This window comes from Poecilia formosa, unplaced genomic scaffold, assembly GCF_000485575.1.
Source record: "Poecilia formosa unplaced genomic scaffold, Poecilia_formosa-5.1.2 Scaffold86, whole genome shotgun sequence".
NCBI lineage: Eukaryota > Metazoa > Chordata > Actinopteri > Cyprinodontiformes > Poeciliidae > Poecilia > Poecilia formosa.
Genome location: NW_006800025.1, coordinates 940,791 through 962,887, shown reverse-complemented (window position 1 = coordinate 962,887; position 22,097 = coordinate 940,791). Strand labels below are relative to the sequence as shown.

The window sequence follows — 22,097 nt, the reverse complement described above, 5'->3', positions numbered from 1 at the left end:
TTTCTTTATACTGTATGCCTGGAATATGCCTTGCTGCTGAAATGTGCTATACAAATACATTTTTATTGATTGATTGATTGATTGATTGACATAAGTTAATGAAATATTCTACATTTTTGCAAATATTCTCAAAATATATTATTTTGAGAAACTTATATTATAGTAATATATTATATTTTTGAGAATATAACAACATATGGCTACTGTCTTAGCCACATTTTTATTCAAATGTAGCTACACAAAACACAAATGGCTAATGACAAACACAAAACAGTTCTAAAAGAACACTTAAGACTCAGAATACTAAGGAATAAGGAAAAAATAAGTATTTTTTTTTCTTTAAATTTCATTTATTTAACAGTCACCAGATGATGAGATACATTCTCTTAAAAAAAGAAATAGACAGCAAACTGATAATCTTTTGAGATTCTTAAAAACTATTGTACATTTTATATATATTTATATATATATATTTATATAGATTTTTACAAAATAAAAGTCAGTAAAACTGGCAAAAGGGGAAGGTCAGCTTAAAAATAATAAAAAAACAGAAAAAGGACAACATTGGACTTGTACAACAATCACAATTAGGATTGACAAAGACAGATCTCTTTCATAAATAAATATAAGAAAATTAGACATCATATATAGCTCTCTTTCCAATAGCAGGGGATTGCTAAACATCTGTAGCATAGAATAGAACATAACTGCTTCTTGAGGTCGGAGTACTTATAAAATTCCACGCATTTTCCAGAAAGATTAACTGGAACCAGCGCAACTAAAAGGCCTGAAAGAAATGTAATTTACCTCAATATTGGGTCTGATAGTCTGTGCCATGCTTGACCTTTGGCTGCAAAAATAACACCCACTCCACCCTCCATCCCCTTACAATGTGTTTCTTTTTTTTGTATGAGTGCTTGGAGCAGAAAGTGGAGTCTTCTTGGGGTATCTTGAGAAGAGGTGTATCCTATCCTCTTTTGCTCTCTCAAGACCAGTGGTAAACCAAGTTGCAGACACGCCCCCTCACCAACAAAACGACTGAGCAAAGCACATATGGGAGGGACGGATGGCATTGGATCTTGGGAAGGTTATACTGCACTATACCAACATCCCTTTACCAATGGATTCAATTCATACACTATGACGTTTCAAGTCCTGTCATTGTCTGCCCCTTAGATTTCAAACAATACAACAACAACTACAAGACAACAGAATAAACATACAAAAACAAGATGTGGATAATTGTGTAGCATTTTGACCCCATTCTTTATGATAGTCACTCAGACTGCTTGTTTTGAAAAGAAGTAGTCCAGGTTTTTTGAAGTGTGGCTCTGCTAGAATTTCATACTCAGTTAATGTCTTACCTGCAAAACATTAACTATTCTATTGGTATTAATCCAGATTATATGGCCCTGTAACATGACACTACTATGTAGTCTGAAAGAGACCAAAACTAATGTCGTCTTTCTACTGTCTTAAAACATCTTCGGTCTAAAAAATGTCTAATATAAGCACTAATTTTATGAACCTTTAACACCTTGGCTAGACCCGTTAGTCACCCTGCCTCGCCAGAAAGATCTAATGAACATAATTTAATGACTATGAATTTAAGAGCATTAAGCATAAGTTTTAGTGAATTGCGACAGTTGTTATTTATTCATTTACTTAGCAGTTGGAATGCCAAATTGTTGGCCAATAATCAAATGTCTATTGTTTATAGTGAGTTTCGTGTACCTACAATTATTATGACAGGACACCCCTGTAAAAAAAAATGTAGTTCACTTGGTTAAATTAAGGTTAGATAAAAGCAAATAAAGTCAGCCTATATTTAATGGAAACAACATACCATGTCTGAAATTTGGCAAGGCTTCTGTCAAATCTTGGTGTATTAATTCAAGTATATCATTCTCACCCCTCTTTCCCCACACCACCTCCATGCCACCTTTTGAAACATCTGTCACTGTCATGTTCGCATTGAGCGGCTTTTACACAAAACAGGTGGGAGGCAATGCACCACAAATTATCTTCCTGTGCGAAACACATACTGAGAACAGAAGCTATAAAGCATTTCTGGTAAGAGCAAATGTTTAAGACACAAGATAAGTGTAAAAAGCAAAAAACATTATAGTGGTTCAAGTGAAAACTATTTTATTGCCTTTTACACATTCTGTTAGGTGGTTACTCTGAAGAAAAGCAATTTACGTTCCATTCTGTGTCCTTCTATAAAAGGAAGATCATTGGTGGCACACCACCTACCATCATTTCCCTCGTAAGTCCCAACAACTGTCCAATGCAAATGTGACAATAGTCTAAAGGTTTATAAAATAGAGTTTGCACATTTTTCAGATCAAAGGTTTTGTTTCAAGACAAAATAAGTCCACTTTGGACCAGAAATTAGCTTGATCCTCTAGGCTCAACTAATCTTGATGTAGACTTAATGGAGATGCTAAGACAGTTATATATTTCACGTATGATTTTAGAAGTTAGTTAACCTTTTTGCAGAACCTTAATTCAAAAATCCATACTTATCACTTTAAATATTTCCCTTTGCACCTGTTTGACAGTTTGAACATCAGGTTTTTAGATTTGAAAACAAAGGAACATAACACAGATGATGGAGATCATTTACGATGTGAGTACACTACTGTTTTTCAGACACATTGATCCAAAGAGCATAAAAACTGAGACTAACTGATCCCACTGCAACAACAGGCTTTGTTCTCTGTATTATTTACCCTCTTTGAGCAGGGAAGTGGACAGTGACATTGCCCCTTCTCAGAGCAGAGCGGCAGGCAGAGTGACATAAAGTTAATCACCGTTTTGTCTGAACGTTCCTGGTGCATTATGCTAAAGACAGCTGGGGGTGAGCAAGGAAGGACAACACGTTAAATTCTCAATAATGACACATTGCCTCTGCATCACTTTGGAGATTAAAAGCAAGATGCTGAATTTCAATCAAGCCACATTAATGGCTTGGTGTGAGGAATGGTCACTTTGTCTGCAACACCAGACAGAGACAGGGGAGAGACAAACCGGTTAAAGAAGCGCAGGTGAAGCAAGGTAATAAAAAATGTGTAATTTGCCAAATTGCATGCTTGCCTCTAATGATGGCATGCGTTTAATGATATGACAGTCTTTAGTAACCAATGGCAATGCAGTCTTTATACGCTACATTCAAGAAAAAAATCCAACTTTCGTAACGTAATGTAGAAAAATAAAACTAACATGGCTGCAGAAGAAATTTGCATGTGTATAAACTTATTTGAAATAAATTTTAACCATAATTAAAAAAAAAGTCCAAATTAATCACTGTCAGAACTCATCTTTTAAATATGGTAAGAAATTATGAAAGTTTAAAGAAGTACATTTTGCACCCCAATACAGAATCACTGTAATCAAGCATCCAATCAACATTAGTAGAAATTTGTAAATTAGTCTCTGCTGCACCAGAAAAAAATCCAGCTCTTTAGTTCCTATTTCTGACGCTTTCATTAGTTGTGTTCCTTGCTTGTTCCTGTCAAATGTTGCATGCACCTTAGAAAACAAGCCAAGTTCTGCCTGAGCTGCTCTGCGAAGGCATTGCACCGTGAGATGTGACCCACTTGCAATAAAGTGCATTCAGAGTTCAGTTCTCATGGTAAATGAGAAGCGATGCCGGGCAAGCACAGCTGAGAGATTGTCATCACAGTACAGCTGATTCAAGAAAAAAAAATTAATCTGACATGAAGTAGATCTCTCAGTAAGAAGGGGATTAAACAGAGTAGGGGTGATAGAGTAAGACAACAAAAAAAGATAGGGAGGGGGTGCTTGGTCCTATAGGCTTTGTTCAGAGCCAGGAATGTCATGGTAGGGCACAGTGCTTCAAAAGTTGGATCGCAGTCCTGGAGGTTTTGTTTTTCAGTTCAGCCAGGTACCCAGCTCTGGTTGCTGTGGGCCTGCTGTGGACCGGCCAGACCGCTCATTCCCATGCCCATAGTCACACCCATGCCCATTCCCATTCCAATCCCAACCCCCTGAGCAAGGGAGCAGTCAAAGTTAAAATCCATCTCCTCCCCTGAGTCCATAATGTCATGTAGGAGGATGGATTCCACATCACAGTCCAAGCTACCATGAAACATGTCAATGTCTAAGTCAGCTGGTAATCTGTCATGAGGGTAAGGCTGGTGATAGCCATGGTAGCTACTACCAACACTGCCGTTACCCATTCCCTGGCCATGATGGTAGGGTCCGTTAGCCAAGCCCTGGTGTTGTGAGTCCGGGTAATGACTGTGACGGGGGTGTGGGGTGGAAGCCACGTGACAGGAATCCTGAGGCATGCCAAGCATACCCGCTGGGTTAGGGGGGAGGGTTGTAGAAGCAGGAAGGTGAGCATGGGATGGGGGACTGTACAAGTAGGGAGCTTTGTGATTATAAGTCTGTAGCTGATTGCTGTTTCCACACGGGGTCAGAGCCGCCGCCCGTGGCGGTGTGTGGGTGTGGCTTCGGCTGAGATTGTGACCATTGTGAGCAAGGCTGTGAGGTGGGTTGTGGTTGCTTACACTGTTGTGATTATGACCAGTGGTGTGGTTGTGAGTTCTATTATGGTTATGAATTCCATTGTGGTGCACAGGATGGTGGCTGTGGTGGTTGGGTCCTACTCCATTACTTGCTTGACCCAACATAGGATGGCCTTCCCTCTCCTGTCCCAGCATCAGGTCTTTAGAACCGTACTGTTGCACCGCAGAACCTCCTGTCAGTAAACTCTGCAGTGCATTTGTACTCGAGTATGCCCGCATGGTTCCAGAAAAACTGGTAGCCTTGTTCTCCTGAATGGTCTGCATTGGTGAGTGGTGACGAAGAATACCCATCCCTGTTGTGTTGTAGACTCCTCCACCATAGGAGACCTGCCCCTTCATTCCAGAGTTGTAGTGATACACAGGAGTTTGGTGCTTATTTCGGCCAACAACAGGATGTTGTTGATGTTGCTGTGGACAATGATGATGATAACCATCCTCCATCATCTGCTCATCTAAACTTATGGCACCTGCTAGGTTAGCCAGTTGAGGCAGCTGTTCAAGTGGAGGACAGTGATTTCCTGCCCCCATTGATGGCGAGCGGGCACTGGTTGGTGATGGATAAAGGTGAGGGGAGGCAGAACAGGATAGACCACCTTCTTCTGGTTCCTCTGGTTCTCCCTCTGCTAGGATAGGTGAGAGACGTCCACTTAAGGTGGAAGCTGACGAACTAGCCCTAGAATGGAGGTCAGTCCAAGCGTCAAACTCTCCATCTGTCCCAGATGCAACTCCCGGGCCTGGGAGGGCTTTCTGTGATGGACTACCATGGTCTGGGGAGCTTTGAAGGCCCCCTACAGCAGATCCTGCTCCAATCCCAGGACGGCCTACTCTCTTGCCTCTGATCCTGCCTTTGCTTTTTAAGTATTTAGTGCTATTGTCCATGGAGACCGCCCGTCGCCTTGGGGCTTTTCCCATCTTTCCTCCATCTGGGTTTAGCATCCACCAGGAACTCTTCCCTGTTCCTTCATTTTGCACCCGGATGAATCGAGTGTGGAGGGAAAGGTTATGTCGAATGGAGTTCTGCAAAGACAGATGAAAGAGAGGAAGTGAGTAAAATCTCAAATTAAACAGTAATTTACTTAAAATAAATTTCCATTTATCTACAATAATGTTCTTATATGAATAGATGTTGAGGCAGTTTTTGCTTACAAATAAAATATACAGAGGTATTTTTCCAGTCAACATGCCTAATCATAAGAGCCATCTCAAAAGTATTAAATTCAGAGGACAGCCTCAACTGGCATGAGGCAAGACTCGTGTCAGCCTCATCCAACCTGAAGTGACCTGAGACTCAGTCTTGAGAGATTCTCTTTCTGCACATCAATTCTCGCACATTCATTCTCATCAATCCATCTGTCCCCTTCTATTTCTTCCTTCAGCTGGGCTGATGTAAGCCGCCGAGGTTGAGCTTACTCTATGTTTGAAGTTGGTGCCAGTCTGGCTTTGTGCCAGCCCTGTCTCTTTTGCTCTTCTAGCTTGAATTGGGAAGAGAGGGAGGGCGTATTGCAAGACTGAGCCAGGAGCAAGGAAGGCTAATGGATGTATCCAACCCTCTGACATCAACCTTCAATGCCTATCTCTCTTCCCCTCCCTTGTTTCGTCTTTATCGCAGCCTTTCAGAGTCTTGCTTTCTCTTTTGTTACCAAGTGCTACATATTTCAACTTGTCTAGATTTTCCTTTTTCTTATGTTACACACTTCTTTGAACATAAGTCATTTTCCACCTCTGCGTTCAATCTCCATCCTTTCAATTAGAAAGTGTGCCACCAATTACTTTCCCATTATCCTTTATGCCTGCAAGTACAGTCAATGGCTCAGTAATTCATAAAATCAAGTGTATTTTTTTCATTATCATTTGCATCTCAAAGACTGCTGTTGTTGTCGCAGTTCTGCTCCTAGTTTGTATGAGCCGTTTAGACTATTAAGCAGGAAAAAATATCAAACCAAAAGCATTTTTTGTTTGAGAATATACTTGTACAATGGATTATTTCCAATTGAGAGGTTCTAACTCTTCGACTATCTCTATTATGTTGCAGATTATTTGTATTCACATGGAACTGCTTGGCGGGGAAACAAATAAATCAAATTGCTGTGAGGAAAAACACATAAATAGGAGGCAAGCTGAATTCAGGTGATCTGTGAATGCCTCCTTGGGTTATCTTGCTGTGACACCTCCGGCATTGGGTAGCCATGGCAACCGGGTAAACGTGAAGCAGCGTAACTATATCATATTGTGGTGAGAGTCAAGAGAGTTAGAGAGAGAGAAATGGAGGGAGAGTGGGGGGGGGGGGGATGGGGAAAGGATGCAAGAGGAAGCGGCTGTTTGATGCTGCTGCTCCAACACTAAGCAGCCTTTCATCTTGGCAGTGCAGGTCCGCAGGGGATGCCCGCTCCCTGCATCTGACGGCTTCTCTACGTGCCGCGCCAGCTCCCTGTCTCGATCTCTGGATCATCCACCTATCATACCACTCCAAATCATCCCCCCACCAAGCCCCATGCATGCCTAAATTAAAACATATGTAAGCCGGTTGTAAATGGGACATCTTTCAGAGAACCGAACCACTTCGCGTTGCCACTCTGTGTGACCTGTCCGATTCAAATCTCGATTTATCCCTCTGTAAAAGAAGAGCAGCCCCACTGAACTTGAAGGGATTTGTCATCCCAAACCCTCTTTATCTGATGAATCCACCTGCTAGAGAGATTTGAGAGATTTCGGATGGTGGCCAGCCATGGCATCAACACCATGATCATAACTGGCTGCTGGAAATCTGTTACATAAATGCCAACAAATTTCTTGTCCCCAAAACATCCTGTTTTTGTGTGCGATCATGTTCAGGAATCTAAGAATAGCTCAGGTTGCAGGTGGTTCCGCCGTGGGTGTGGTTCCGTTCACATTCTGCTCTCTGAGTCAGGGGCAATTTGGCCAGCCTGAAGTCCTCACGCCCCCGAAACAGGCAGTCATTGCTAATCCCCCTCCATCCCTGAGTAATCCCAGACAATCCTGGGCTAATCCCAAGTTGATTCAGAGGCACTCCCAGCTGGGTGTCTCACACAAAGCTATGCCAGGTCAACTCAGAGGCAACGGACAGGGTGGTTGTACTATGATCCTATAGTAATGCTGCATAAGAGGAGTGCATAAAGTGCAGAAAAAAGGACGACATAAAACCCTTATAGGATGTTGAAGTAAGGTGGTACTAATATTTTTGTATATTACAGTCGATGATAAAGCAGCAAGCCGGTGTTAACCATATTTTTGATGCTTCCATCAAATCAACCACCTTTATTCTGTGCTCTGTCCTTGAGGGTTGGCTTTGTCACATTTTCTTTACCCCTACAGCTTGAACAGAATAAAATTGAAAACTTTATTATGTATTAAATATTCATAAAATGGAAATTCTTTTTCAGCCCCCTGGCTCGCCGAGACAGACGAATGAAGCCCACAGAAACATACAATGACAGAGGAACACACACATCACACGCTTGGGCCCAAGAAGCTACTTCCTATTCAAATCATACCCCTTTAATACAATGGGCCTGTTGGAGAGGGCTCTAAATAATGAATGAACCAGTGGCAAAGCTTATGCAGAAAGATGCACTGCTTCGTCCCCTAATACTGGAATGAACAGATGGAGTCATAAGTAGATCTGTTACTTTTCTTTTTTTTCCCATCAATCAGGCACATCCACCCTCATCAGTCTTCAATCACAACTAACTTAATTTGGCCATAAAGCAAAAGAGGTAAAGGGTAATGGCTTACAGGGCAATCAAAGCCAATTAAGGTGAACAAGGGTTTCAAGGATGTAGCAGAATCAGCTTGGGTTCAACTCTCATTAAGTCTTTAAAATCCCAATAGCTGATTTAGATATTTAGATAATAGATACGAAATAAGAGGATGGGATTCTTTGTCCTCAGATTAAAAGCTTAGGGTCTTTAAAAACAAGTCTGACATGCTGACACTTTTCCACAACAGGCACGTTGAATTAGATGCTGGAAGGGCTTTTGTAACTTAAAAGAAGGAAATTGTACTAAAATAGATAGAACAAAGGTTGCACATGAACAGATTTTAGGTATTTTGGGTCTTGCAAAAAATGTTCAAGTAAAAAATACCACAGATTTTAAGAGCCAATTTCCAAATGATGTGTACAAATGGAAAAGTCCATCATAATTTCTAGCTGTATGTATGTATGCATGTATGTATCTCTCTAGCAGGTGGATTCATCAGATAAAGAGGGTTTGGGATGACAAATAAATAAATAAATAAATAAATAAATAAATAAATAAATGTATGTATGTATGTATGTGTGTATACGACCCTTCAATGTGTATCCAAGTAAGGAAATAAAAAATGTTTTACTTTCTTTCCATCTTCTGCAGACCTAAAAATACTTCAGTTGAATTGAAAATATTTTCTGACTTTTTAAGACTGTTAAGAAACCGTGATTATTTATCCTGAGCGTCCTCATTAAAATCCATTCATCTGGCTCTTGCAAATCCTGTAACACTGATCAACTACTTCCCTGTTCTCGTTTTCTTCTTAAACATTCAAACTCAGTTTAATTCAGGTACTGCAGAGGCCTCTTTAGTGGTGAGAATCAATGAAGTTTAATGGCTATCAGAGTTGGAGCTCAGCACACATCAAGGTCTGATTGAAGTACACAATCCACCGGCATTATGAAGGCAGTAGGGGTGCTCAATAAACCTCACTGTTCTCATAACAATGCCTAACCGTCACCAGCTTGTCTGTTAACTGATGGTGCCCACTTGGCCACTTCGGCTTCATGCCCACACACCCTTCTTTCCCCCACTCCAAGTGTGAGTTGGGAGAAAATACGAGTAGACGGGGAGGCGGTGGGGGAGTTGTTCAGGGTTTGTTATAGTGCCCATTGATTCGTCTGAAGCAACTTGATTGACTGGCATGGGTTCAGCTGTGGTGGAGGGTGCTGTGCATAAAGGGGAGGGAATAGGAGGTACCACAAGGGGCCCCCTCCAAACTATACAAAAGAAGTGCCCTCAAAATGCCCATCCCCCTTTATTAGGCCTCTGTTAGTATCCACTGGGTTTTTTCCCGCTCACACAGAGAGGGGCAAGGAAACGGGTCAAATGGTTTAGAAGATTCAACTTGTGGCAAATGTGCATTCATTCAAACAGAACCTAGTGAGAAACCAAGAAGTGTGAATGGAGTCTGGGAACGGGCAAAAAGAAACCACTCACCCGATTCAAACAACCTCAAGGGTGAAACAGTGCGGTGCGCTTGCCCAGCTAAGAACACAGCAGCTGTTCTTGTAGTGGCACCGGGTAAAGCCGTTTGCCACACTCGACTGGTATTACCAAACCATTTCATGCAGAATGGATCCATTATGTATTGTCAAAGGGTATCCCTCCATGGTGCACATTCATTTGATAAGTCTAAATCAACGGGGAGTAACAGAAGCACTAACTGTGTTTATTGTGATGCTGTTTTTGCCCGTGCAGAAGGCAGGAGGGATCAGGGGGAGGGGAGATTTCAACACAAGCAGTTTTGTTCAGCACAGGAATGAGTTTTGTCAGCTAAGCCTGTCTCCAGGCTATTGGTGGAAATTAGCGCCAGCTAAATATTCGCTTTCCTTGATTGATGTTACGGCTTGAGTTGTCCCTTTGAAGGAAAATAAAGAATTTGAAGCCATGTGGATTAAAAGGGACAGAGTTGGGGGAATTTCATGTGTCTGAGGGGGGACTTAAAATGTGACTGTAGGGCCTTGATGGCGGCACAGATATGGCACGATGAGGCTCTGTTGATACGGTGTATCAAAGAGAAAAGACAAGCAAACCTTTGACAGTCAGTACAAGAAATAAAATTTGAAATTGACTGTGTGTGTATGAGAGGTAGTGCATGAAAGAGGAAAAGAGAGAGATGTAGTTATTTGCCTGAGAAGCCCAGAGCCAGATGATTAAAATCCCTTTAGGAGGCTTCTTTAAGAGAGACAGATGGGTAGACAGGCCTGTTTTGGAACGCAATCAAATTGAAAAGATTAAAAAGGAGTCTCTTTTATTAGGAGGTGAGAAACAGTTACTTCTCTGCCACATGCCATCATCGCCTCCACAGCAGTGGTCACGACTGCATTGGCATGCAAGACACATTGTGTTCCTCATTGGGAAAGAAACAAACCTGGGATTAGGAAATACATGAATCTCAGTGCATTACTGTTGTAATACTGATGAATGGTTGCAACACTTATCTGTTACACAAAGCAGCTGTAAATAAAAATAACGAAAAAAATATCTGGGTCTTATTCGTGCCATCTTATACAGAGCTGCAGTTAGAATCAGACTGATGAAGGGAATTGGACAATGATAAGCTTGAATTCTGTGGAATTATCGTCCTTGATAATTCTGAACTGTTGCGAAAAGATACTGTGCCACAGTAAGTTTTTTTTTAAAATAGCAACATCATTTTCAAAATGGTGGTAGGTTAAGTTTTAGCCACTCATCTGTTCTGTTTTGGCTGGCTTGAGCAATTTTAAGCACATAAAATGGAAATTATCATACCTGAGCGATGTAGCGGTACGTTAGTGGTTATTAAAGGACAACATTATTACCTGAGTGCTGCTTAACTTGTCCCTGTTTGTCAGTTGAGCAACTTTTGCTACTGACAGTGAGTCTGTTGGGATAATTTCCAAAACACTATCAGACCTAAAAACACAGAAGCATCCCCTTTTTGATGCCGTTGTGCAAATTCAAAAATCTAATCCACTGTTAAATGAACCGATGAGTCACACTCTAACACACACACACACACATATATATATATATATATATATATATATATATATATATACAAAAATAATTAATGATGATGTTTAATGAAAGTAGTTGCAATGACAAAACAATTGAAAACTTCATAGAAAATTCTTCTCAAATATTTAATTAAATCATTTATAATAAATTTGAGGGGGAAAAAAATCTATATTTGTGGAACATTTTAGTGAAGAAAAATGAGAGCAATGAAACTTTTGAGCAAATAAATACTGTACTTAAACTATAAACATTTTATTTATAAAACACTTCATTTGTCAAAAAAAATTGTAAAAAAATAAAAAAAGTCTTTCAATGTCATTCATACATCTGAAACAGAAATTATAACCAGCTAAAGTTGACATTACAAAATCAAAGTTAATATTGGTTCAGTTCAACTCTAATTTTAGGGGGGAAAAAAGTTGCGTTCACTGATTTGTGTTGAATCGCTCGGCATTCTGCACCTAATCTTTGCACCAGAACTGAACATGTACAACTTGAATGTTCATTCCTTTGGCTTCCGCTGTACTTGACTGTAGTTTGCACAGCAGAGTGAGTCCAAGCACAGTGAAAGGTGCTCTGAATTCGACCCCATTATTCCACAACGCTGCAGGAGTGCCATTTATAAAAAGGCTTAAAATGGAAAGCAAGTGTGTGGTAGCGTGTCTGGTAGCCTTAGATCAGGAAGTGGCTGTGGAGAGGGGTGTAATGGAGTTGGTGGGGGATTCCTGCCTGACTGTGCACTAATTGCAGCCAATGGTTGGCAACCCATCATCTGTGCCCACCCTGGCGCCAGGGGAAGGGTTGGCATTGGGGCGAGAGGGTGTGGGATAGAGAAGGGCTGCCGCAGCTTTTGTGGCTAAAAATAGATGCTAACAGATTAGAGTAGCATCTGAGACCCTGATAGGGGATCGGAAAATCCGCTTTACCGATGCCAGGGACAGCCAAGAGTTTCCGGTGGGCGCAAAGAGGACACAATCTGGGCATTGCGTCTGACGCCCACACACAGAACGGGGGAGCCTTGGATTTGGAGAGAGCACATGAACACGCACGTGCCACAGTACAGCATGGGTGTGGTTTTTTTTTTCCACAGGGGCCTGCAAGGTAGGCAGACCTCACACCCTCCCACAGAGGATTCACACAACAGGTGTTTGGGCTGGGCCACCTGTGGGGCCGGCCGCCTGCTCGCACTTCACACCTCGACTGGGGAGCAAACTAACATTTTCCACTGGGCTCGCCATCCTCTTGTTAAAGACCAACACGTTTCTGGAGAGGCTTTTACAGCTCTTTTTACAAGATCTGCAAAATATGTGTGCGTGCAAGCGTGCGCAAGTCAATCTGCATTTATGAGAGCATGTGTGTCAATATTTTTGTATCGGGCCGTTTAATAGCCGACAGCCATAGTGTGGATTTGGTTATGCAGAAATCTCCCTCTGCTATATACAAAGAAACTGTCAGCCAACCACAGAATCGATGCAGACCAAGGGGTTTTTTTCACATTCAGGCTCCACATAATCTCATTCATAACAATGAGAATCTCATTTCCTACATTCTAAAGGTCAGTGCACACCTCAGATCACACTTTAATAAAAATCATTCTCAGCGTTTAATTTAATTTCAGCAAGGCAGGAAACTCATAGGCAGCCATGCACATGGCATGCAAAATTCATCAGATTGTCCCTTTAATTGCTTCAATTTCACAGTATAGAGAAGAATGACCACAATTACAGAGAGGAAGACAAATATACAAATATGGGCCACAGGGGCACATCTGCAGAGGGCACAAACATTCAGAAAAGACAAATAGTCTGTTGAGAAAAGTCAGCGGCTAGGTTTGTTCATTTTTCAGTCAAATCAGATTGGCAATTTCGAGGGCAAAAATCATGTCCAGCTTTGTCATAACACATTTTAACTCTCATAAAAAGCTGTACCCAGCAGCCACATAATCATGCTCAGGCACACTTACACACCTGTGCAGAAATTTATCCCATCTTTCTGACACATAGAGGAAAACATGACACAAAGCCTGGCACACTGGGCACGCTCATTACTGCAATGCCAAGCTACCAGTTGCTAAGGAGACCTGTGGGAGAGGGAGGATTCCTTGTTGTTGCTATAGCAGCCAGCTCTCTCCCTGCCAACTCTCTCCCTTAGGGAGAAAAAAAAGGCAAGAGGTGGGGGGTGAAGTGGGTAGAGGTAGGGGGCAGCAGTTTAATGGGGCTATGAGGTGCAGGGGAACTTCATTAGCCATCAATGTGCACTGCACCCACCAATGCGCCCCATGAATGCCTACTCACATGCTGCACTTCAGCTCGCAGACTTCCACTTACCCACGCACAGACCATGGACCCCCACCTATTCATACACCTATATAGAGGAGAAGAATGAAAAAGGGGCGGCATGTTTAGAATGAAAAGCTTAGTTTATCTGCACATGGGAGAGGTTGAGAGGGTAGAGGTGGGTGAATGACAAAGGAAGGATCTTGAACAAGGGAGCCTGCTTGGAGGGAGTTGTAGGGATCTAAATTTCTGAAGCTTTGTTAGCTAAAAGCGATATTAGGACAATTATCTGTGTAAATGTGTTCTGTCTGAAGCAGCATGAACCTTCAGTGACAAGCACTATCCTCTACAACGACGGAAAAGATTTTTGCACTCAGACAAACTGTGTGAACATTAATATTTCACAAGCCAGCAGTGTTTCAAAAACACTTTGAAATCCCCTCTTGCATGATGACGTTTCCTCATTCCAACACACCTGAGTCAAACAAACAGCTCTGGCAATGTCCCGAAAACGGTATTAGATTCCCTGGCATCTAGTTTTGCATGGTGACGTTTCTAACCCCATGTTCCATTTTTTTCTGTACATTGGTTCCAATTCTGTATAATAGACCATGCACATTATTTTGTTGGTCTGACAAATCTGGGTTTTCCTCAAAAAAATGATATTCACCATTTACAGGTTCTACTCTGCACTCTCTGTCACGCTGTTCCCCAGCGTGACAGAGAAAAAAAAATGTAGCTGAAACACCAGTTAAGACATTTCTGACATTCAAAATAAAATGGTAAATCTAAGAATTAAACATTATTTGTCAGGCTTTAGCTGGAATCACACTTACATTTGAAATCAACAAGTCATATTAAAATATATTGGAAACATGCTAATGTTAGCATTATGTGTACTGTCCATAGTATCAAAACACGAGTTTATTGAATACTGTAGCTTAGTCACATCAACAAAGCTAAATCTTTAAGACAAATGATGCTACACCTGACTAATGTATTGTAAAAAAATAATATAATCAAGAGGAGTGTGGTGTCTTTCAGGTTAAGTTCCTAGGATTGTCAATGGTGTATGTATAAATATGTGACACTTTTCCAACGTGATGGGAGCCAATTGAATGCTTTTGTGCCTTACAGAGAAAAGATAAAGTGGTTCACACAAATGCATGGCATAAAAGAGTTGAGAAAAAAATTGCAAAATGTGAAAGCATTCATTCTTTTATTGCAAAATAACAGTTGGTACTCAAAGTGGAACCCAAATAGTGGGGGAAAAAAAAGGTATGCCTCCAAATCATTCCAACGTAATTGTTGGACATAGTCTAGAGAAACAAGATGTCTGTGAATTCAAAGAGAACGAGAGTGCTCTCAGGCAGCATCAAAATGACTTCTGTATGCACAAGCTGTGCTTCGAATATCGACAGTCTGATAACCTGCAATGCCCCCGGCTGCCTCAAATTCTCATATTTTAAGTGGGAGAGTACTGTACGGACGAGAGAGGGTATTGATTCAGTCTGAATTAACTCAGCTTGCGCGTGAATGCTGAAGAATGCCACCATCCCACCTCCCATTACAGCTCTGACACCCCCTCGCCCGCTCCCACCTCCTTGACCAAAGCTTGGGCCGACTGAGCGAGAGCTCATGAGGAAACAAAATCAAGAATGGTTGAAAGAGGACATTCCTCTCCGACTCAGAGGAATGAGAAAGATGGGGGCAGGGAGGGGGGCAAGAAGAGACAGAATTCACTACCCCTCCTCCCGTTGTCTCCGTTTCCTGAAACAAAAAGAGCCCAATTAAGTCAGTTTGAGTTAGGGTCATTTGTGTGTGTGTGTGTGTGTGTGTGTGTGTGTGAGTGAAACGTGTATTCAAACCATGAGTGTGTGTGCATGTGCGTGTGTAATAAAGGATACAAAAGGGCAACGTACTGTAAGTTGTGAAGCTGTCTGAGAAAGACAGAATAAGGGATGGGGGGTGCAGTTTGGTAGGCCTCTGTGTGTGAGAGAGGGGAGTGGGGGGGGGGCCTCTCCCATTCCAGCCTAAGAGGGCCAAACTTGCTCTCAGCTCCTCGGCAGGAGACGCTGAAATATTAATCGCCACGCTCCAGCCGCAGACTAGAGAACACAATCGCTTCAAACTCCCACCCTAATGAGTGTGTTCATGAATGGCTAATGTGCACAGATGGGGGGCTGATGACTGGATAGATCGCAACGGGGTGTTGAGGGAGGGAGACGAGAAAAGCAGGGAAGTGGAGAAAGTGAAATTTCGGCGGGGCCTGTCGGTGGAGGTGGTGAAGGGCTGCACAGGCATGCCATGACCTTTTAAGAGGTTCCTGAAAACTTAATTAAGGCTAGCCCTGCGCTACTCTTTCTCCCTTTTACTTCCTTTTCTACACACTCTTGCATGCCTGCACACGCACGCACACAATTTTATGTGATTCTCCCATCCACCCTCCTTCAAGTGTACGCTGATCATTTACCCTCGATTCCTTCTGCACATACACCCCGCAGAGCTGATATAAAATTCTTTTCTAGGGATAAAACTTCAAAGATTTCCGTTCATTTTTAACAAACATCCCAGTTTATTAGTCATGTTGAGGCGTGCAAAGAAACACGTAAAATTACAAATAAAATAAAAAAGAAAAACAAAGAGCCATTAAATCTGCAAGAGCAGGTATGTTTTTCCTCACCCCCTATGTAGATTCACCGCAGGAAGAGGAAAGACTAAACTTACAAGAGGAAGGTAAAGAGTTGTTTCATCTCAAGCACCATTCACTTCTGCAGGGAAATTGGAGTTACATCTCACAAATGGATTGAAATAATCTTGCAAAGCAGAGCATGTACTGGAGGCCAAAGGGTCCTCTCCATTGGAGATTGTTCCACATTGAATGTTAATGTTTCACATGCAACATTGATAGCTGAACCTGACCTTTCCCTCACCCTGCTGATAATTTATAAGCATCTTTTCTATTGACATTACTTCATCACATTTCAAGCAGCGATGCCAGAAATGTCTCTTTCTCAACAACAACAAAAAAAAAACAATAAAAATGAAGGTTAACATGTCTTCCTATGACTCTTCATTACCATAGAGGCCAACGACGGATTAAAAGTGCCTGGCGTGTGGACGCGTATGCAGACATACAGCCATGCATCAGCATAGATACTCTCACTGCATCTAATTAGAGGCATGGGATGCTGTGACCCAATTCCAGACGTTTCTGTGTTAGTCTGGGTCCGGGCATCAGCTTGGATTCAGATGGGAGATGCAAAGGCCCTTATACAGACAAGTACAGGTGTGTTTTAAAAATCAGGAATATCATCAAAGTCAGTTTATTTCACTAATTGAAATTCAAAAAGTTATTGATACATTACATAGTGATTTTATGCAAGCAAAATTCAGTTTCTTAGGCAAATACAGAATTACACAAGATCTTTTTCTTTTATTATTTAAAGAATACTACTGAAGTGACAGCAGTACTGACACGCTCCACAAAAAGGGTAGGCATAAAAAGGTCAAGCTTAGAACTATAAAGTTGAGTGGAAGGAAAAGGTGTTATGGAAAAGCAAGGTTGAGGTTTTCTCAAGTTATCAGTACCATTTCCTCTGCTGTGTAAGCAGCTGCATGTTTTAGAGAATCCTCATGATCGCGCTCAAAACTGTGAGCATCACACCTCCTCTCTACATCTAGTCCAAAACCAAGACAGCCTGCTCTCTTTGCCCACCGTCTTTATCTAGACTTAAACATTATCCAGAAGATAATCACCTAATAACTTCCACAAGGAGGGTAATTGCTGGCCGATCATACAATGCTGCGTCTGAGCATACTGATGGAAAGATGAGGGAAAGAAAAAGTGAGGTGTAAGGATGCATGAAGCACATTTCCTTTCATTCCCATTTAGCACACAACGTACGTAATGCCAATGTCCTTTAACAGTAGTACTTAACACCTGTGAACAATGTCAAACGCACCATCATTTGGTTTAATGATCATTGTATCTCTGTTTGCTTAGCCAAACATATCGGTCTGTGTTTTGATGGGGACAGCGAGGGCCAATAACCTATAAAGGTTGGAGGCCCATAGAGAGGGAACCTGGGCTTCTGTAATGTCTCAGCAGGGCCATGTTCGCTCCATCACTCACCACAGTGATCCAGTAATTATACAAAAAAGAGCTATACGTAGATGTATGTTTTAGTAATTGAAGTTTTGGTTTTTATTAGCTGTAGCCCTTAATCATGAAATATTGCAAATATAAACACTTCAAAATAAATCTTTCTTTTATGAGATTCTAATTTACTGAGTGTCATAAATGAGAATAAAATGAGAATGTCTCAGTTTATGCTGACGGAGACAAAAAATGTATAAATTAATCTTACAACATAATCTCAGACAAGTGTTGCTCATTCAGCAAGTACAAAGCTGGGGTTGTAACATATAAGGCCAGTATCGTGACATGTCTTGAGCATCATATTATACAATGGAGAATAGTTATTTTCTTCTTTATTTCTAATATTGATTCAGAAGAAAGTGAGAGCTGGCAAAGAAATTCATTTCTGAGCCATGAAAATCCTTCTTACAACGTTATCTCACATAGATCAGTTATAGACGCACACTTTAAAACTAGCAGCATCAAAGACAATTGTTTTGATTGCAAGACCGTAGAGTGAGCACAGCAACAGATGTTAGGAAAGAAATGTTACAAAAAAATACGAAAAACTTGCTGCAGACATTTGGGGTGTCAGGCTTTGAAAATGCAGTGCATCACGTCAGAAATAAGAGACTTTGGAGCGGTTGAAATGAGAAAATAATAATGGAAAAGACACAAACTAGAATTCAATCCCTGAGGTCAATCAAGCATTTGAATCAGGATTCAAGCATATATTTAGCTCAGTCACATAACCTTGGATGAAGGCATGGAATAGCATAAGATTTTCACAAAAATCACCACATTTTCACTGCAATTACAAAAAATTTGTGTCATTTGCACGCTCAGGACGGCTAAAAAAAACAGGTTTTGAATACTTCAAGAGAAATTTGAAACACCTCACATCGGAAACCAGCCACAAAACTTTGATTAGTGCATATCTACTTTAAAATAGCGAGCTTCACACATGGTGCACAGAAACAAAGATGCTTTGTTTTCAAAGCAGACAATTTTGCATCTTTGTTGGGCAATTTCAACGCCGTTATCATTTGTGCGTCGTTGTTGTCCGGACATTTTCACAATTTCCCCTTTTAAAAACATATTCCCCATCAGACTCACAGGGCAAAGGAGTTTTTGGTAGCATCATTAACCAGCAGGCTGTACCCAATGATTACTTTGATGGCCCCCAGCTATCTATCACCAACACCTGAAGACAGATGACGCTAGATAGAGGCATATTTACAATAAATGCATGGCTGTGAGCACCACTGGGGGGGTTTGGTTTTTGTGCACAAACTATCAGGATGCCATAAATGTAAATACACATCTGTCAGCAGCATTGCATGGACTAATACACATATGTGAGGTGCTGCTACACCTCTATATGTTCCTTTGTGTGTGTGTGTGTGTGTCTGTGTGTCCTGGCACTCCTGGAAGGGGGGCTGGAGTGTTTCCGCCTGAGCGCGGCTGTCAGTGGGCATCACTCAGCCCTGCAGTGTGGCAGTACGCAAGGATCATTAGTGGAGACGGAGGGAGCAGAACGGAGGAGAGCAAGGGGAGGAAAAAAAGGGAGAGAGGGGCAACGACTGGGTGAGTCGGGCAGCACGTCTTAATATCCATCTTGAGAGTATTACACACACGGCAATGCACTTCGCTCTCAGTCACGCAATCACCCCACCTCAGAGGGTCCGCCATGGTACCCTCCTCTGTCATCGTCTCCCGTTTTGTCATTCTGTGCGCCTTCACCCTTCTTAACCTGTTCCCCCCTTCATCTCTTCTGAACCCGTTCTGTCCCTCCCAGTACCAAGTCATGCTCTTTAAGCTCCACATGTCACAGGTTTTCTTTTTCCCTGCTCCACATTGATCCACCTTGCATTCCTTCTTATTAACCATCACTTTATCCCAGCCCCCTGCTTTTATCTTCACTCGCTTTGCTTCACACAGCTGATCTTCTCTTTGCACTGGAGTGTCATTGCTACTTGACCTGCTCTTGACTGCAGCAAGGTGAAACAACTGTTCTACACATTTGAGGAACAAGCTTCTTTCTGTTTCTGTCTTTCATCTTGCAGGGTTTTGCAGTTCTTCATCCAATGCATCCGTAGGTATAAACAGGTGCATTGAATGTGATCTGTCTAGCAGTTTGTGCCAGTGTGCGTTATTATAAGGTCACATTTGGATGATGCCTTGCAAAGCACATGCTTTGGAATGTTTTAGCAAGTAAAATATTTTGTGTCCAGTCTGCATTCAGGAGCAGCATCTCGTTATTACGAGAAACTTTCACATTACTGCAAGTCTTAATCTCTCTATATTGTGATGAGATTGTTATAATGAAAGATTCTCATTATAGCAAAACTCAAAATTGGTTAAAAATGAAAAACGTTCGCATGAGAAAGAAATATAAAAGTGCACTACTTCAACAGATTACAACTTTTTATAAGGGTATAAAGAGGTTTTCTCCGACTCCTTTGCATCCTGTGTCTTCTAGATCAGGGTGCATTTTCGTTTCGGGCAGCATCGACATCATAAATTACTAACTATAAAATATTATCCACATTCCACTAGAACTTCTTAAAATGTAAACATTTTTACAATGTTTTCACATTATTGTAACTTGGTACTGTACAAATGAAAATTGAGTTGACTGATAAATAAATAAATAAATAAATAAATAATCGGACAAATGTTATCTTAAAGTTCCGTTTAGGTGGCCATAGCCTCCATTGGGCCGCCTTAATTGCTATGGTGGGCCGCATTTGGCCCGAGGGCCTTGAGTTTGACACTTGTGTTCGAGATGAATTTTAAACACCTCAAGAGGTGTTGCTGTTTTACCGTTACGACCTTCCTGATTCAAATAAGAAGATATTTTGATTTTAATGAGATATGAATTGCATCATAACCAGTTTTATACCTCATTTAAACGATACAGTGTTCTAGTTTTAATGAGTTTTATATCCAGTTATAAAACAGGATATCACGTTATTGTGATAACAAGATGCTGCTCCTGAATTTATTTACAGATTCTGGCAGTTAAACGCTTCAGTACTATCCAGTGGCCCAGAGTCAGCCGTATTTCTATTGACGTCAACTTATACAAATGAGTATAAATTATGAAGACGCCTGGCTGCACTGGATTTTTACTTAGGGGTATCAGCGTACCTTTTTTCTAATACTTAATAATTATGAGTTAGTTGGTGCTGGTGTATCACCTGTAGATTCATAGACCTCTGCTGCCTGTGAAGCAAACTCAATACTACAATCAACCTGTGAGACAAATTAAATAAACATAGCCATCTCTAGAAGGCTAGCTCTGTTAGCACAAGTGTAAATTTGTCCATCCTGGTTCCGCTTAGCTCAAAAAGTTTCCACGCTCAGTGATCCATCTGTTTGCATTACCGCCACAGCATTTATCACACACAGATTAGGGCCGATTCTGTAATACACTTGTCCCAGCGAAACATTAGTGGGCTTGGTGTTGGCACCAGCTGTGGGTGCAGTTAAGCGCTACAACCCAGCTGATGACAGCAGGACAGCAATATCATGAGGTTGTGCAAAGTAACCTGGACAGATGCCAGCTCAGCTAAAATGCAGAGATTTTGGATGCTCTGAGTCAGATATGAAATCAGGCTGAGAGTGAATGCACTAGACTGACTCACTGAAACAGAGGACATGGAAACGTCACTATAGCCTTATTTAGACATATGTAACATATTTCATAGGTGAGAGTGACACTTCTACACTTCTTCTATTCTTTCACTCCTGTAAAAACATTTCCCCCGTAAAATATTTGTTCTCTTTGTGAACTGAACAAATTATAATATCAGATAAGAGTAATTTGAACAAACGGCCCCCTGTTTTAAAGCCATTTCTAAGTCTTTAGGACTCAACTCAACCACGGTAAGAGCTATTATTACAAAATGGAAGAAAAGTGAACCTTCAAAGGACAATTACTCCAGCAGAACCTGAACTGAAAAGTCTCCACCTGGATTTAACGATCCAAATGGGAACCGTACCGTAGTGTTTAACATTTTCCAGTTGATAACAACTCATTATGTCAAACCTTTCTCAAGAAAAAAATATTTTTTCCTGGCTAAAAACATGGGTTCTTTGACCCTCCCACACTCTTTGAACGATGCTCAGGAGGAGCGTGGTAAATGTTACAATCGGACAGCGGGGTAGCGGGCCGATTGTACCGTCAGACTGTCAATTTCCAAAACCACACACACACAAAGTCTTGTAAAAGCGCACACCAGGTCAGCACGACCCCAATGGACTGCATACAGAGTAAAAAACTAATGAGGTCTAAATGACTCCGTCTCTTATGACCGCAAGAGGGCTAAGCATATTTGCTGTAAAGTTG

At 41.4% G+C, this 22,097-nt stretch overlaps 1 protein-coding gene across 1 annotated transcript in view; it reads right to left on the bottom strand.

Annotated features, from left to right (window-relative positions):
• Positions 1-1,440: 1,440 nt before the first annotated feature.
• Positions 1,441-22,097, bottom strand: part of LOC103141571 (forkhead box protein O3-like) — a 36,836-nt gene continuing 16,179 nt past the window's right edge. The window contains exon 2 of the mRNA XM_007557263.2: positions 1,441-5,573. Coding sequence (XP_007557325.1) covers positions 3,903-5,573 — 1,671 coding nt within the window. The 3' untranslated portion in view covers positions 1,441-3,902. The remainder of the gene's footprint in view (positions 5,574-22,097) is intronic.